Below are 19,302 nucleotides of genomic sequence, written 5' to 3'. Positions count from 1 at the left end.
TCCGATACATTATTTCGAATTTTTCGTAGGTGTCACTGCTAGGTTAGTGCTTTCCTATAAATTTTAGTATCGGCTGGTTACTGTGAACCTAGGTCCACTCAAAGTCTCCTAAACTTGGATGAAGAAATATTCGTGAAAACAGATCCGAAAGAAGGAGAAAGAATATTTTATTACATTCATCTTCCATAATGCCAAACTATTTTTGCAGAATAGCCAATGATAGAATTATTAGACAAAATGGGTGATTATAATTCAAATTATAATTTGATCAAATAAAATTTATAAAAATTATCAGCTTTCGTTAGAGAATTTCATTATGGAACAACAAGAAAGAGAACTGGTATGAATTAATAAACACACACGATTTGTTTTATACTCGTATATCTCATCAAGTATCGCCGATATTTATTAACCCTTTGCACTCGAGAGGTGACTCTCAGTCACCATTTAATTAGATTCTAAAAATCGACGTTAATTAATATATCAAACTTAAAATTATCTAACGACGCGTGGGATGTCGAAGAAAAATAATTCTGTGTCTTAATTTGTATATGATTTCTCATTTACCATTTTAAAAATATCGTCGACTCTATGACAGAGGAGCTTCGAATTACTATTTTTCTGTAACGAAAAAGTCGTCGAGTGCAAAGGGTTAATACAACTCTTAAAAAATTTTATTCGAATAATTCGCATAAGTGCTCGTCGATTTAAATAAATTCCGAAATAGATTACTATAAATACGACGACATTGTAGACTGTCAAAATTATCAACGAGCGTCGAATATTCTCCACGAATTGATCGTTGATCACCCATCGGTCTACAGTTTCAACATCCTACAACATCGACAGCGTTTAAAACCAAATAAAAAAGAAAAAAAAGAAAAAAAAATAGGGAAACACTCGAAAAAGGAGAAACTATCGAATCGAAGGATTAAGAGCTCGTAATAAACATTCGAGATTGCCGGTATAACCTAGCTTTCGCGTACCACGCTGTTTACAACGCGAAATTTTTTACGGATCGCGAAGTGGTCGAATCGTAAACCCGTTTATCGGCCATGTATATCGGTATTGGATTTCACAGGGTTAACTGTGCAACGTGGAAACGAGAATCGGGCTGGAAATATTTCGACTCGACTTCTCGGTGTCCTCTGAACCGCGGCCATGACGACCACCGAACTGTTCAATTTTCCTGGTCAGAGCTTAATTAACCGAGTGGCAAATGAATATTCTGCATTGCAAATTTTTCCAACGGTGCCATCGATCCTTCGAGTTATTACCGAGTAATTAATGCCCCGATGTCGTGGAGTTTTCTTGCCAAGAGGGCTTAAGGACTTACGGGAAATATTCTATAGATACCGCATGTCGTGCTATGAAAATGAGCTTGGCTCGCTGTATCTATTCGCCTCGAGTGAGTAACCGTACTTAACATTCACCATTTTGGTCTCGAATACCTTATGCAACAGCAGACCTCGTTGGACTGGATGTTTCATTGCTTCAATTTGCCCGTTTGCTTAATTAGTTTGATTATATCATTCGTTGATAGCAGAATACCGATATATAAAGTGTGCAAGTATATCATTATAGTTGTTGATTTATATAACGTTATTCTAAATTCCCATGATCACGTGCAATGGAATTATTTGTGGACTAGTACTCGAATTATGAATATTTGTTTGTGAACACTCGTTCGATATTCCGTCTTCTTATTTCCTACTCGTAGCAGATCTTTATTTCAACCTCTTTCGTTTTGAAATAGACTGTGGTTCGTAATAATAGACTGTGGTCTGTACGTGACATATTAAGATATACCTACATAGCTTACGCTACATTGCATCGTACTGCAAGTTTCGCTTATCCTGCTTACAATTATTCTAACCTAACCTCTCTTTATTCTTTTTCACTCTCTATCTCTACCTTCTTTTCTTCTGTTTTATTATTGTATTTATTTCTCTAATTTTTAAACATTGGGAAAGATCAGACATAAATTTTCTATTCTAATTTACATGAAGACAAGCCATCTTGATTACAATTATTCTAACCTAACCTCTCTTTATTCTCCTTCGCTCTCTAATTCTACCTTCTTCTTTTCTATTTTATTAATTTATTTATTTCTTTAATTTTTAAATGTTGAGAAAGATCAGACATAAATTTTTTATTTCAATCCACACGAAGACAAGCTACTCTGCTTACAATTATTCTAACCTAACCTCTCTTTATTCTCCTTCGCTTTTTAACTCTATCCTCTCCTTTTCTATTTTATTAATTTATTTATTTCTTTAATTTTTAAATGTTGAGAAAGATCAGACATAAATTTTTTATTTCAATCCACACGAAGACAAGCTACTCTGCTTACAATTATTCTAACCTAACCTCTCTTTATTCTCCTTCGCTTTTTAACTCTATCCTCTCCTTTTCTATTTTATTAATTTATTTATTTCATTAATTTTTAAATATTGGGCAAGATCAGACATAAATTTTCCATTCTAAACCATATAAAGACAAGCTATCCTGCTTACAATTATTCTAACCTAACCTCACTTTATTCTCCTTCGCTCTCTAATTCTACCTTCTTCTTTTCCATTTTATTAATTTATTTGTTTCTTTAATTTTTAAATGTTGCAAAAGATCGGATATAAATTTTCCATTCCAAAATATACAAAGACGAGCTACCTATCATAACATTAAATTATATTTAAACTAACTATATCATCCTTCGATCATCTTAAAATTTGTAGAAATTCTAGAAATTTTTATAACCTTATTCTAAACGAAATACAATTACGATTGACCAAGATTAAATAAAATTTTTCGCAATTAAACCGTATCACGAGCGACTAAGTTCACCGATAAATGCATTTATAAACGCCATCTTTGCACTCGATATTCAGCAACGCCATCTACCCGGATGGCACGTCGAAGAGAAGCGGAAGCGGAGGGATTTGAAGTATCCGCGTTGCAGGCTCGACAGCAGCATTCGAAACGTCAAAATAAAAAGGCGCGAATTTATCGGGATGATTTATTATATTTTTCTGTGGCGCACCCTAAAAACCATATTTCACGCTGATGCATGTAATGGCGCGTGTGCACGCGCGCTGGTTCGCGAGCATGGGCGAGAGAGTCGGGGGAAAAAAGAGGACAGAGAGGAAACAGAACGAGGGGGAGAGAGAGAGAGAAAGAGAGCGAGGGGGAAGAGGGAGTTTCGATTGCAAGCGTCAGCTTTACGAGGGAAATATTTCGGTAAGAAATTGCCGTCATGCGACGCAATAAAAATTCAGCGAACGCGATTACCGGCAGAAAACACGGTAATTACGAGAGAACGATACGCGTTGATCAAGAGTCATCTGTCCGATGGCTACTCCGCGACATCGATCATCCACGCGATCGTGTTTCACTCGTAAAAATTGCCCGTTAAAAGCGTCCGAATTTCCGCCACCGGCCGGAGGGTGGGCAAGTGGTGGGAAAGGGGTGGCAGATTATTTTCGCCAGGATTGTAAAGCGATTTTTACGAGACATTTTCACCGTGTATTATCCGCGAGTGTACCCCGGCGTGTCGGATATTAAAAATCGCGTAACTGCCAAAGTGGCCAGGGGACGATAAAACGGAACACGTGTTTAACGCTTTTTGGGGCTGTAAACGAGCGCTCGTGCACGTGGATGTTCCTTTCCAGCTGCGAATTAAAATGTTCCCCCTCTGGGTGGAAATACGTTGTCCCGTAGATGCGATCGTTGATGGTGTTTTCGAGCTGCGAATTGATTCCAACGGGCTCTACTCGTAATGTTTTAAAAATATTGGAAATGTGATTGGTGTGCCAGTCGTTCTGGCCGGCTGGCTTCTGCTCGATGTGCAATCAAATTCCTATGGGGTGGAGTTTGCTCGTTCGGTGACACGTAATTCTGTTATGTTTGCGATGTTAGGAGTAACTTGGAAAATTGTGCAGTTGGGAAAAATAATATTTTGTTATTTAATATAGACATGTACAATATTTGTAGATATTTTTTAGTAGTCTGCAGTGGACTGATTAACTCGAAGTAGTAAAATTGTGCAGTTGGGAAAAATAATATTTTGTTATTTAATATAGACATGTACAATATTTGTAGGTATTTTTTAGTAGTCTGCAGTGGACTGATTAACTCGAAGTAGTTAACCCTTTGGACTCGAAGATTTCTTCGTTGCGAAGATGCAATTCGAAGCTCTTCCTAGATTTTTATAAGCTCACTGATACTCTTTATGCTAAAATTGAAGAAAGAATAGAATTTCTTAATATAATTATTATCATTCGTAATTTAAGTTATAGCATTAAAACAAACGGTGACTAAGAGTCACCTCTCGAGTGCAAAGGGTTAATATATTTTATTAGTCAAGGCACACAGATCTGTAAACAATATTCTCATAATACAGGCTGACTCACTTGCTACACAAAATAACAACAAAAACATGTGTTTACACAAATTGAAGGAAGATGTCGCGATTGTAAGTTGTAAATCCAACACAAGGATTTAAGCATTGTGCTAGACTTCTGCTAATATTTAACAATATTTTATAATATCTTGAATAGATGTATCAAATTTCCTTGACTTTTTATTTGAAAAAATAAATTTTCGAATTTTTATATTTCAATAAGCTGATAAAATACTGATTAATTTTAGTTGGAAATATTTTTTGGTCAGACTGTAGAAAGTGTCTGAAAAATTGTAGTAACAGTTACCATTCAGTCACACTCTGTATAATATAATTACTATGAGGATGTAATACAGGTGTTTAAATTTATGTAATGTATTATTCGCATTTACTATTAAAGTCGTAATTAAATTGTAGTTGAAGAAGGGAATAAATAATACTGGTGGAAATAAAACTAGGAAATTGGGGTCTTTCCTTGGCTCTGCGTATTTTCTACAGAACGTGTTTTATTTACTTGTCCAGGTATCAAGACGACAAGGAATTAGTTTTAAAGGACGACCACTACGAGGGTGGTATCACCGAAGAAACGGCCCTCACCGTGAAAAATGCGACATCCAATGACATGGGTTCTTACAAGTGTGTACTAGACAATAACGTTGGCACATCAACTTCAGAAGACAGCGTTCAAGTGTCTGTGCTATGTGAGTATTTCAAAATTACTACCTTAGTCGATTACTGTACAAATTATTTGCAAAATAGAGCGTTATAAATTTTCAATTAACTTTATTCTTCCCTCAAATTTTCAAAGTCTCAAATTAAGAATCTTTCAATTTCCAAATTTCTCAATATTTCTTAAAATTTTTCAATATTTAACTTTCCGAATTTTCAAGCATTTAAATTTTATATTTTAGAATATAAATATTACAATTTTTTAATTTTAAAATTTTCTAATTTGTTTCATTCTCCTTTGTCACATATTAGATGCGTATTTTTTAAAGGTAAATTAAGCTGCAAAAATGTAAGGAGATATAAAATTACGTTTAACGTTGAAATTATTTGTAGAATAGAGTGTTACAAATTTTCAATTAACTTTATTCTTCCCTCAAATTTTCGAAGTCTCAAATTACGAATCTTTCAATTTCCAAATTTCTCAATATTTTAAAAAATTTTTCAATATTTAACTTTCCGAATTTTCAAGCATTTAAATTTTATATTTTAGAATATAAATATTACAATTTTTTAATTTTAAAATTTTCTAATTTGTTTCATTCTCCTTTGTCACATATTAGATGCGTATTTTTTAAAGGTAAATTAAGCTGCAAAAATGTAAGGAGATATAAAATTACGTTTAACGTTGAAATTATTTGTAGAATAGAGTGTTACAAATTTTCAATTAACTTTATTCTTCCCTCAAATTTTCGAAGTCTCAAATTACGAATCTTTCAATTTCCAAATTTCTCAATATTTTAAAAAATTTTTCAATATTTAACTTTCCGAATTTTCAAGCATTTAAATTTTATATTTTAGAATATAAATATTACAATTTTTTAATTTTAAAATTTTCTAATTTGTTTCATTCTCCTTTGTCACATATTAGATGCGTATTTTTTAAAGGTAAATTAAGCTGCAAAAATGTAAGGAGATATAAAATTACGTTTAACGTTGAAATTATTTGTAGAATAGAGTGTTACAAATTTTCAATTAACTTTATTTTTCCCTCAAATTTTCGAAGTCTCAAATTACGAATCTTTCAATTTCCAAATTCCTCAGTATTTCTTAAAATTTTTCAATATTTACCTCTCCGAATTTTCAAGCATTTAAATTTTATATTTTCCAATATAAATATTACAGTTTTTTCATTTTCAAATTTTCTAATTTGTTTCATTCTCCTTTGTCACATATTAGATGCGTATTTTTTAAGAGTAAATTAAGCTGCAAAAATATAAAGAGATATATAATTACGTTTAACGTTGAAGCTATTGATATTAGAATTAAGCATTATTTTATTTCTCTCGGTGAATGGGAAACAGCATAGACCGATTTTTGCAATGTGCTGTATAGTTGTTAAATCGCGTCGCTACTGGAATATCCTGTTCTAATAATGGAGACAAGAATATAATATGTCTATGAGAAAATAAAATCGACATCATCGATGGGAGGGAAAGATACCTGAAGAAACAGTTCCGTTCCGTTTCGCATTACGACAATTTATCGCGTTTTATTCCGGTAAACGATATTTATGCGTCCATAAATTCTCGCGTGCGCCGCTTTAAAACCAATGTCAGGACGTTCCTAATGCTTACTTTTGCTCACTAGCAAACATAATCTGCCCACTATTCCCCCTTCAACCTATTTTCCCCAAAAACTCCATCGCCTATCGCGAAACAAGACATTATCAAAATTTATCCATAATCTATCCATAGAAAATTGAATCCAGATTTTTCGAATAATCTAGCAGAGAGTCTATTTTAACCCTTTGCACTCGAGAGGCGCCCTTCAGTCCCGATTTGATAAAATTTCGAAGCTCGATATTGATTAATATATTAAATTTAAAATAATGTAACAGTGCGCGAGATATCGAAATTAAATAATTCTACATGTTAGTTATTATACGATTTCTTATTTAGTGCTCAAAAGATATCGTCAGCCTCATAGCAGAAAATTTTCCAACTCGTACCCTTCTTTAGCCAAAAAATCGTCGAGCGCAAAGGGTTAACTCTGTGGAGTTCGCTGGGATTAAAAGTGTCCCACCTTTTCGATGCACCGTAATTATTTAACACTAAAGCTATCACGACAGGTCAAAAGATTAATAACTTGAAATAAAGAAAAAGGAGTCTTAAAAAAAAAAAAGAAAAATAGAATAACAGGAAATATCGAATAATTAATTATATACATAATATATTAGGAGAAAAATCACGCAGTCAAGTGATCAAAGCGAAAAAATGGAATAAAGAATTAAAAAATAGTTATTTGAACCCTGGTAGGTTTAGTGTTAACTCTTTGGGGTACGATGGGATTAAACGTGCCCCACCTTTTTGATGCATCATAATGCATGGTGGGACATTTTTAGTCTCACTTTGGAAATATTGCAATAGCTGCATGTGCATAAGTTTATATTTCGTCTTATTTACCTAGAACAGTTGGTAATACCTTCGACAAATGTTATAAATGTATTTGCTCGTGTTGGCAACATTCAATATACCAATACAGATTCATCGATTGTTGCAAGCCGAAGGTTTATTGCGACAATCTCTTTTTCCTGGTTTTATGTTTTTACATTACGAGATTCCTTTATTAGTAAAAATATGGATATTAAAAATATTTATTAAAAATTAGTAAAAATATTAATAGAAATAGATTAATAAAAATATGGAATTTTGTTTCGTTTCACACTTTGACTATCACGGTGGTCATTGGTGACCGGAGCGCTTGAACTACTTGAACTACATTGAACTACCTTGAATGAAAATTGACAGTTAGTGCATTTTGAATATAACCGTTAATTAGAACATACTTTGAAGTAAAAAGTGCCCCATTGAACAATTAAATATTTTTATTAGAACATCAAAAAAATATTGGAATAAATCTTGCATCTAGCGGTGCACTCCCATGGTGTCCCGAGGGGAACATGTGATTTCGACGTTGCAGTCAAAGGATTAAAACGCAATAAAATTTCTATGCAACATGGGTCTATTTCATCATCTGAAATCCTGTGACGTAAAGAGTTAATTAATTTCGATCTTATCATTCTCCATGTTTTTTAAAATTATAAAGAAAAACTGGCACTAATCTTCCAATTTCTCGCTTCATCCTGAAAATCGCGATGCTTCAATAATAACCAAAATATTGTCCATCTGAAAACCGACACACGTTTCACCCATATCGTGAACTCGTTGAAATCCTCAATCAACGCTGTCCCACACATCTCTCTTGTCAAATCCACGAATTGCCAAGTCAAGCAAGCATGTGCAACGATTCTGAATAAAACATACGAATAACAGACACTCGACGTTGTCGAACGAGTGACACTGTATTTTTACTTTGTACATAGGCTGGTGAACGATAACGAGGAAAGATAAGCGCGTGAAAGAATACCCAGACCTGTTATCGATTCGACCAGCCATTTTGTCACTCTCGGCGCGGCCATGCATTTTGCACTTATCTTCATTACAAGTACTAATTTCCTTCGGCTGCTTGGCCAACTCGAACCAGCGATAAATCGTTCGGCAATTATTTATTCGTCGCTTGTAAATCAACGGTGGTAAAAAGGATAGTCGAGCACGGGCGCCATGGGGTGCAATTTGTTCGGCATTATCGTCGCGAGTCAGTACGTATCGCGTCGATTTTACATGTGGCGACGATTAAAAGGGTCGCATGGTGTCCGGGAATACTTGGCAACATTAGGTTAATTGCTCGGACTGACAGGCCAGCCGTTATCGTCACTTATTTAACGAGGCAAACGAAAACCGAACCGGGCTATGAATAATGAAGCCAGTATCTTAATTAGCCGAGCAATTACACGGTTCACCGAATCGTCAAATCGGCCCAGTTGATTCCAACAATAGATCGTCTGTTAATCGGTTTATCGCTAACTTCGTTATCAAAAATCGATCGCTGTTGTCTTTGGCTGTTACCAGCGTCGGATTACAGGAAGTGGAGGAAGCGAATTGATACGGTACGATTGGAAAATGTTTGTAGAATATCGTTTAATTACTAGAAGAGATAATTACGAGATATTCACGAATAGGACACTGATAGTAAGAGAAAAATTCCGAGATAATATCAATAAAATTAGAAAATTCTGCGATATATACGATATTTACGGTATATTGGAGATACGGGTGATGGTGGCGCTAGTGAGTTAAATGGACAAGCCCTTTAAGGCTGTCGTACGCGACAGAGGATAAAACAACGGTATATCGGAACTTGTTATTTTTTAATTAATAGTGCTTTCGATTAATATTATACGTTGCTTCTAAATATTTTTCCGATTTCCCAATCTTTGTAATAAATTATATATTTTATAACTTTGCTAATATAGTTTTAAAGCTGTCGAAATGCTCACTCGTGAAGGAGTTAATGATTGATATTTGCCAATACGATTAACATTAATCGAATATACCACTAATTAAAAACAAGCTTTCAGTAAAAATCACATACAGCTTGAAGATATCTTTCTATAAAATTTTCGCGAACGATTTAAATAATTTTGTAATTATTATATATAAATATATAAATTTGATAATTCGTTCAGTCTGCTAAATAATTCGATAAAATTTTAACGTATCGATAGGATATTTATTAACGGCTTAAATAGCTTAATTATTCACTGGAGCTGTTTTAAGTCGAGAGATTCTCGTTTAAATAATTAGTTGCGAATATTTCCACGTATCCATTCCTTTCGTTCCCACGCCACGTCGAATTTCGAAATCGAGTACGCTCGAGGACAAGCACATTTATCAAGCCGACCCGTACCTTTGGGCGCCAGCAATTTCAGATATTAGGGTTATGGAAAAGGAACCTGTGCGTGAGCTGGATAGGTTAATCCATTAAAATGAATGATTTCGATTCGAATCAAACGGGCGGATTCTTCCTCTGGCTACAATTTTCCAAACGAATTTCCATCGGAAGATTTAGGTTTCGTCGGTGTCATTTGAAATTTTTGGCTGTCCTTTGTGCAGGGCGGAGGACAGGTCCATTTATCAAGCTGATCCAATTGTAAGTAAGTGGGGTCGATTGAAATATTAGGCTCTCGAAAGGAACCTGTATTTTACATCCTTCCTCGAAATAATTAATGCAATAACCTGAATAATTGAAACACCCAGTTATTCTTCGTGAGAAATAAAAATTAGATCTTTTCGTTTGGGATGACTGCTGATTTTCGCATTCACGTCTTTCTAATCTTAATTTTTATTTCGAGGTTAGAAAATTAATCGTCGCTTCTCAAAATTTTCAAAATTCTCAAAATTTAAGACCCTTGCATTTCCAGAATACATGCAAAATTTTCTCAAGCTTTGATCATTAAATAATCACTATAAACCTAAATCGTCTGCAGGCTTCTCTAATTTAGGTTAATAAAAATTTACAATTGTATACCTTTTTCATATTTATTATCTTTCGTAGACACCCAATGTCGATCCTTTAATATATTAATAATGACAATATGCATCCTTCAAAATGTCATATCAGTTAACAGAAATTAACTGCTATTAATCCAGATGCTTGCCTTTTTGAATTGGAATTTCATTATTCCGATATTTCAATAATTATTCTAAATAATTATCCATATAATTATTACCTCTTTTAAAATAATTCTGATATCCTAATAATTCTTCCAATAATTATTTACTCGAATTTGTGGAATATTAGCCTCTGCAAAAATTAATATTAATTTGAAATAATCTCGTTTCATGACTAGCCCACCGACATACCTCTAGTTTCTCGCTCGTACCTCACTAATACTTGCACAAAAAGGAAATTTAAATTCCGAATCCTCGAATCTTCAATTATCCACCTTCGATACAAAATTTTTTTCCATTTTTCCGTTTCCACAACTTCACAACTATATAACTACACCATAACTGCGATAACTAAGTAGTTACTATATAATTACGCCATCTTGTGGTCTTTAAAGCGAAATTACGTCTTGTTCGCTAAAAAATAGAGGTCACAATTAAAGGCGAACGAGGCGACAAAATGAAGGAACTTTAAACCTGAGTTAAACCGTTGAGCACAATACACGAGACGAACTTCCTTGCTATAGATATAGTTATCGAGCTCGCTTCGAACAGTAGCCATCGAAACAGAACAACGTCGTGGAGTTTCGAATTTGGTCCTGAGTGTTCCGATAGCCTGGAATATCTGAAAGCCGCAGGATGAACCGGCGTCGACAAAAGTCACAGTGGGAAGTGTTAAAATAATTCAAGGTATCCAAACTGCGTGGTCGGGGTTGTAGCTGACACTTATTGCTCTACATTTCAGCCGACTATGTACGGGATACAGAACTTGTTGGAGGAAGTGTCGAACATAAATCTAGAGGAGAACAACAGAAGCATCGGGAAAGCTCGGCTGCCATCTTGTATCTTCATCCTCGTCGTTCCTAGTTCCTCTTCTTGCGCTTAAAAGGGACACATTCGTGCCTTAGTCGTTGTGTTTGATAGCAAATTGTGTCATAATAAGCTGATTTTATGGGGATACTAATCTGATCAGATATTCGTCATTTTTAATTTTTCTATTTTTATTTTTTAAATTCTGTCTGGCTGAGAGGATAGAAGCTACATAAATTATAAATTTTATTTTATATGGAAATTTGTCTTTCATTGTCAAACATATTCTTTTGTATATATATATTTTATTGATGCACTTTTCTGCTCTCGATTCGACTTTATTATATCATAGTAGTTAACGCACAGAAGGTACAATTTTTAATTTCACATGGGTCATCGATAATTATTCGAAGTCAACTCGCTATTATTATTTGTTGATAATACTCATTCGCAAAGAATTAACATCTAATTATTCGCCATTTTTAATTTTTCTATTTTTATTTTTTAAATTCTGTCTGGCTGAGAGGATAGGAGCTACATAAATTATAAATTTTATTTTATATGGAAATTTGTTTTCCATTATGAGATAAAAATTTTCGTATATCTATATTGAGTTGATGATGCACTTTTCTTCTCTCATATCGATTTTATTATATTATAGTAATTAACGTCCAAAAAATATAATTCTTAATTTCATATGCGTCATCGATACTTGTTCGAAAATAATTCGCTATTATTTGCTGATGGTACTCATTCGCAAAGGATTAACATTTAATTTCCTGTATACTCTGTTCCCAGGGGAAGTGTTTTTAGTCAAATTATTAAGTTAATGTTTTAATTTAACCGTTTGCAATCGAGAAACGACGTTTAATGGTCACTCGTTCTTCGATAAAAGCGAAAATTAATTTATGCCAAAATGAATCGCGTGTAACCCTGTAAAAACAAGAAATCACCTGAACCGGTGTCACAGTTCAGGTAGTAAAGGAACTCGAACAAGCCCATTAACCTTATGAAGCCGATTAAACCACATACTTCATTTACCTCGATCAATCAACGTCTCCTGAAATAATACTCCACCCGTTTCCTGACAAAGCCACCTCGCCATTCCATCTCCATACGTGTCACAGTCCTCACCAAATCCTAATCTCCCGACTGAAGAAGAAGAAAACCACCCCAATTTCTCCACGTCCGTCCATCTGTCCCCGCAAACCAGGAGCATCGAAAAGGCTCTGTAAATTCAAAGACCGTGAATTTTCTTCTGAAAATCCCTTAAATAAACCAAACACCCAGACAAACGCCCTTGCTCCAACACCGAGGATCAAGATGGACGAAGACGCGAGAGAAAACGAGATGAAAATAAAACAAAAAGAAACTATTGGAAGGAAATTCACGGATCAACGAGACATAACGATTGCGTTCTACCCTGTTGGGAGCTGTAAATATATCAGCATGGATTAAATAAGCTCCCTCTCCCACGTGGTGTTACCTGTTATTGGGTCAGCCGTTGCTGGTTCCGGGATGTTAACGTCGCGTGTTACGGCAAACTCGGCCGCGATACAATGAAATTCTAATTGCAGCCTTAATACCGCTCGGGGGTGCTGTATTTTGCGCAAACAATCCATGGGAACAGGCCGTGAATTCGAACACGGAAAATTAGTTTCGTCCGGATCGCGTCTCCCTCTCGCGTGCCTTGTTTTTCCGACCCTGCGCGCCGATCTTCCACCCCCTCAGCCACTCCCGGCCAGTGCAAACTCCGCGGACGCTTTCCCGATTCTTTTGTTTTGAACTTGCTGAAATCTTGATTACCTTGGCCGAAGGTAAGGGGAGAAAGAGAAAGAGAAAGAGGAAAAAATGTTTCAGCCAATCTGCTGATTGGATCGTCGACGAAAGTTTTCCGCCAGGTGCTCCTTGAACCCCGGCTGTCTCGTTTCGCTGTTTATCTGGCTGGATGTAGCATAAACGGATCGTTCTCGGCCGTGTTCGGCCCCAAGTAATATATACGCTTCATTTTGAATAGTTTCGCCTTGGACGTAAATCTTTATGCGATGTTCGAGCTCGTAAAAAATACATGAGCCTGGCATCCCTCTTTTTACCCCTGTCTGCTGATCGTTCGATGGAGTGACCTGCTGAATCTTCTTTTTCCGTGCTTATTTATTTGTAGATAGGTAGGTAGGCAGGTGGGTGAGTGGTGTTATTTGTTTATTCGTTTGGATAGATGGTGCATAGGTTCGGATGTTGTTTTTAATGTGGATCAGAGAGATGGACAATTGGGTGTTCGATGGGATATTGAATTGATTGCAGTTGTATAGGTCGGTATTGTTTGGTTGCTTTGGCAATTTTTATCCCAGATCGAGTACTGTGTTTGCAGACGGAGGTACGTGGGGTATTAAAATAATTGGCTTTCCCAGAGAGAGTACTGAACGAAATAATTAATTTCGATATTTTAATTCTTTTCAATTACGTTCTTTTAGTTTTGTTTCAGAGAATTAATCGATATAAACGACTTCATATAAAAACAATTTCTTTTCTTAAATAATTATATAATTACTTATAATTACTCAATATGACTTCAATAAAAATTGTTAATTCTAAAACACATTTTAAACCTGTTTAATTCCTAAACTATTATGCTAATAATAAAACACTCGAATCTTGATTGAACTGTACCCCATATGAACAAATTCACTGATCACTATAATTACCAAAAACCTAAAAATCAAATATAATTGAGCCATTCGCTGCACAAATTGATTAACTCGATATTTTAATTCTTTTCAAATACATTCTTTCGTTTTGTTTCGGAAAATTAATCGATATAAACGATTTCATATAAAAACAATTTCTTTTTTTAAATAATTATATAATTACTTATAATTACTCAATATGACTTCAATAAAAATTGTTAATTCTAAAACACATTTTAAACCTGTTTAATTCCTAAACTATTATGCTAATAATAAAACACTCGAATCTTGATTGAACTGTACCCCATATGAACAAATTCACTGATCACTATAATTACCAAAAACCTAAAAATCAAATATAATTGAGCCATTCGCTGCACAAATTGATTAACTCGATATTTTAATTCTTTTCAAATACATTCTTTCGTTTTGTTTCGGAAAATTAATCGATATAAACGATTTCATATAAAAACAATTTCTTTTTTTAAATAATTATATAATTACTTATAATTACTCAATATGACTTCAATAAAAATTGTTAATTCTAAAACACATTTTAAACCTGTTTAATTCCTAAACTATTATGCTAATAATAAAACACTCGAATCTTGATTGAACTGTACCCCATATGAACAAATTCACTGATCACTATAATTACCAAAAACCTAAAAATCAAATATAATTGAGCCATTCGCTGCACAAATTGATTAACTCGATATTTTAATTCTTTTCAAATACATTCTTTCGTTTTGTTTCGGAAAATTAATCGATATAAACGATTTCATATAAAAACAATTTCTTTTTTTAAATAATTATATAATTACTTATAATTACTTAATATGACTTCAATGAAAATTGTTAATTCTAAAACACATTTTAAACCTGTTTAATTCCTAAACTATTATGCGAATAATAAAACACTCGAATCTTGATTGAACTGTACCCCATATAAACAAATTCACTGATCACTATAATTACCAAAAACCCAAAACTCAAATATAATTGGGCCATTCGCTGCACAAATTGATTAACTGCATAAAACAGAAGGTGGAGGAATGTAATGAAATAATATAGTTATAACTATACCAAGTGCTTTGACACTTAAATTTAAGATTTTTCAAAAAATGGAGTTAATCGATTTCGGCAGTGAACGGCTGAACTGTTCTCCTATTTATTATAATCAACGAAAAGGTATAACTATACCAAGTGCTTTGACACTTAAATTTAAGATTTTTCAAAAAATGGAGTTAATCGATTCGTGCAGTGAACGGCTCAACTGTTCTCCTATTTATTATAATCAACGAAAAGAAAAATACGAAACGAAATTAGGTACATGATATACCTAAATTTAATTCTCGTGATAATCTAAAAAGGTCTGCGATTGAACTAATGTTGAATCGAATGCCATAAAATTTTCCTAGCCGGAAGAAAAAAATGTCTGTAAAAGTAGAGGGTATGAAAAATAAATTGCGAAAAGCGCAAACAGCGAGGTTTCCATGGTGGAATCGATGATGAGCAGCCGTTTCACTGTTCCGACTCTCATTTGCTCGCAGACAAGCCAGTGGTCAAGGTGATAATGGACCCGGAAACGCCGGTGAACGAGGCGGACCGTCAGAACGTCTCGCTGACCTGCGAGGTTGTTACTGGAAATCCAGCAAGCCTGACCGCCGTCCGATGGTACTTGGACGGGGACCTGCTGAAAGAACTTCCGGATTGCACGAGAAATAGCAGCATGACCACCACGACCACCGAGGAATCTTTAATTTTCTGCGATATCGACCCGAGCAAGCTGCTGCTGGAAGCGGTGGGACGCTCCTTTCACGGGAACTACTCTTGCGAGGGCAGAAACGACGCTGGCTGGGGACCACTTTCACCGAGTGCACCTGTCATGGTCTATTGTGAGCCCCCTTTTAATTTTTAATTTCTCGATCCGATCCATTTGCCCATTCGCTCCGGGCTCTACCTCGGGACTTCTGTTTACGGGAATTTGTTTTCCTTCTCCCTTTTCGCTCTTGCTTTGCAAGATTTACCTGGCAAAAGAACGTTGCTTAGACTTTTACTACAACGTCGAGGAGTTTGCCCGCGAGGAATACTAGTCGAGAGGAAAATAAGCGGAGGGAAATTAGTTTTATGAGGTTTCTCCAATGGGTTGCCTTTCATTGGGAAATTACTATTTTCCAATTTTCATCCAGCTGCGTTCCAGCAGTCTTTTACAAAAATTTTTTAATCTCCTATCACGTCACGTGACTTGGAAGTCACGTATCAGTGTATTTATGTATCTTGTATTTTATTTTATTTTATTTTATTTTATTTATTAATCATCGTATACTTAATAATCATGTCATTGTAAAATTGCTATATTCAAATGAAATTTTGATTATGGAGTTTGGTATACCAAGGTATGATCATTGATGTTTTTTACCAAGGGGGTCCTATAAGACCCCATTACTTTTTCATTGCTTCTATAATTATTTCCATTGATTTTCTTTTTTTGATATTAATCCTATTGATTAAAACGCAGGTAACACTAAAATTGTGGTCTTAATTATGTACCCCCTTTAAATATCTACCCCCTGGTACATTAAGGGGTGCAGAGTGCTGAGGGAAAAAATAATATTTATACAGTGTAGCATTTTGCAATCCTTTTTTGAAACATTTTATGCAAACGTAAAGCTATCAGAAAAACTATAGTGATTGTTTTTAAACTATTCCTGGGGAGAATTCGTGATGAACGAAATTTCAAAAAATAAATTTTTTATTCAGATAAACTCCCATTCGTGTGTCTGTACCAGACCATTTTTCGTAACCTAAACTGCAGAATTTCGATTCAACTTTTATATGCGATATCTAATAATTTCCCGAATATATTGAATGGATGAGTACGAAAACTAATATCTACGTTGAGAGATAAAATTTTAAAAATTCACTCAACAGGTTTTAACCAATGTTTTTACTCGTCGTGAAACTTTTCCTCGTAAAAGGTTTATTAAAAAAGTGTTCAATTAAAATTTGTTTCAATGGCTGCGAGAAAATGAGCCGTAAAATTTCAAACTTTGCAACAGAATTAATTGTACGTTCTATTGAATCCATAATTTGTTCAATTTGAAAAATTCTTGAATCCTTAATTTCCTTGAATCAAAAAATTTCTATTATTTCCCGTGAACTGGTATAATTACAATCTGTATAATTTATATATCACAACTACGACTTGTAATATAATTCATAGTGTAATCTAGTTTGTAGTATAACTATGGTTAATACATCGAATCCATAGGTGTATTTTGACCACAAATAATAGCTGTACTATACTATATTACACTATATATACTATAACTACTACTAATATTACAAGTTAAAGTAACTTCCCAACATACACAAATTGAAAAATAAAAGGTTCCAGCAACCTATACCCTAACATTCCAATTGAAAAATAAAAAATGCCAGCAACCCATACACTAACATTCTAATTGAAAATTAAGAAATACCAACAACCTATACACTAATATTCCAATTGAAAATTTTAAAAATCCCAGCATCCTATACCTTAACATTGCAATTGAAAATTAAAAAATCCCAGCAACCTATACCCTAACATTGCAATTGAAAATTAAAAAATCCAAGCAACCTATACCCTAACATTGCAATTGAAAATTAAAAAATCCCAGCAACCTACACCTTAATATTCCAATTGAAAATTAAAAAATCCCAGAAACCTATACCCTAACATTGCAATTGAAAACTAAAGAATCCCAGCAACCTATACCCTAACATTCCAATTGAAAAATAGAAAATCCCAGCAACCTACACCCTAATATTCCAATTGAAAATTAAAAAATCCCAAAAATCTATACCCTAACATTGCAATTGAAAATTAAAAAATTCCAGCAACCTATACCCTAACATTGCAATTGAAAATTTAAAAATCCCAGCAACCTATACCCTAATATTCCAATTGAAAAATAGAAAATCCCAGCAACCTACACCCTAATATTCCAATTGAAAATTAAAAAATCTCAAAAATCTATACCCTAACATTGCAATTGAAAACTAAAAAATCCCAGCAACCTATATCCTAACATACCAATTGAAAATTTATTTTTCCAAATCACACGTCAATGCAACACCACCCAATGCACTCTGCAATAAAAATTGTCAATTACCAAAGAAAATAAAGGAACGCCTGTGTAATTCGAGTTCGTACGTACGTGTAACGACTTCCTCTTCCTGTGACAGACAAACCTGGACCAGCTTCGATCTCGTACGATCCCCAGCAGGTAATAAAGAAACAACCATTGTCCATTACGTGCTTCGTGCTGGATCCGGGACGTCCGAAGGTAGTCGGTTTCAAATGGCTACGAGGCCTTCACAGACTTCCGGATGAAAACAACGCCACCCTCACCATCAAGTCGGTTAATCTGGAAACCGAAGCGAACTTCACTTGTCTGGCTTACAACGAAGCCGGCGACGGCGACCCGGTCACCACGTTTATCGACGTGTCTGGTGAGTTGTAAACTTACTCGAAAAACTTCCTAATTCCCCGTCGAATAAATCTGTCGTCCGTCTTTCCCGTGACGTTCATTTCGTTCGGAGATTCGTGCACGGCCGTCCGGAATGGCGAGTGCTAAATCTTTCAGAATTTGGGAAACGTGACGGAACCGGAGAGAGGAAAATCGAGATCACGTTCTTTACCTTGTTTTTCTCGGTTTTTTAATATTTGACGTTGGGATTGAAGTTGCAAGCAATTTATGTGGATAATCCGAAGTTCGTGGAATTTTTCTTTATATTTTTTCCATCGCTTTAAGTAGAATTTGTTGTAGGTATGTATATTGGAGGAAGGGGAATTGAGTTCTTTAAATTTTGGTTTATTAAATAATTAATTTTATCTTTGAAAGTTTTTTTAAATTAGTAAAAATGTAATTCCAAAGGGATTTTTCATTAAATGGTATTTCATGTGTTTAGAATATATTGGAACAAAGGAATCTAATTGTTTAAATAATATTTACACGGTTTTTAATTCTATACATATGAATTGTTTTAAATTATGAAATTTATATTAGATATTCTTTATGTCAAAAGAATAATATATTTTTCCATCGTTTTAATTAGAATTTGTTGTAGCTATGTATATTGAAGTAAGGGGAATTGAGTTCTTTAAATTTTGGTTTATTAAATA

General features: G+C 34.4%; 1 protein-coding gene across 1 annotated transcript in view; it reads left to right on the top strand.

Moving 5' to 3' along the window:
- The window catches only part of LOC108553894 (hemicentin-2), a 297,689-nt gene that overhangs the window by 78,660 nt on the left and 199,727 nt on the right, over positions 1–19,302 (top strand). Inside the window, exons 6-8 of the mRNA XM_017908970.1 lie at positions 4,922–5,100; positions 15,683–16,027; positions 18,363–18,629. Of these exons, the coding sequence (XP_017764459.1) occupies positions 4,922–5,100; positions 15,683–16,027; positions 18,363–18,629 (791 nt within the window). The remainder of the gene's footprint in view (positions 1–4,921; positions 5,101–15,682; positions 16,028–18,362; positions 18,630–19,302) is intronic.

This window comes from Eufriesea mexicana, unplaced genomic scaffold (genome assembly GCF_001483705.2).
Source record: "Eufriesea mexicana isolate 0111107269 unplaced genomic scaffold, ASM148370v2 scaffold32, whole genome shotgun sequence".
Lineage (NCBI taxonomy): Eukaryota > Metazoa > Arthropoda > Insecta > Hymenoptera > Apidae > Eufriesea > Eufriesea mexicana.
This window is presented reverse-complemented; position numbering and strand designations above follow the sequence as displayed.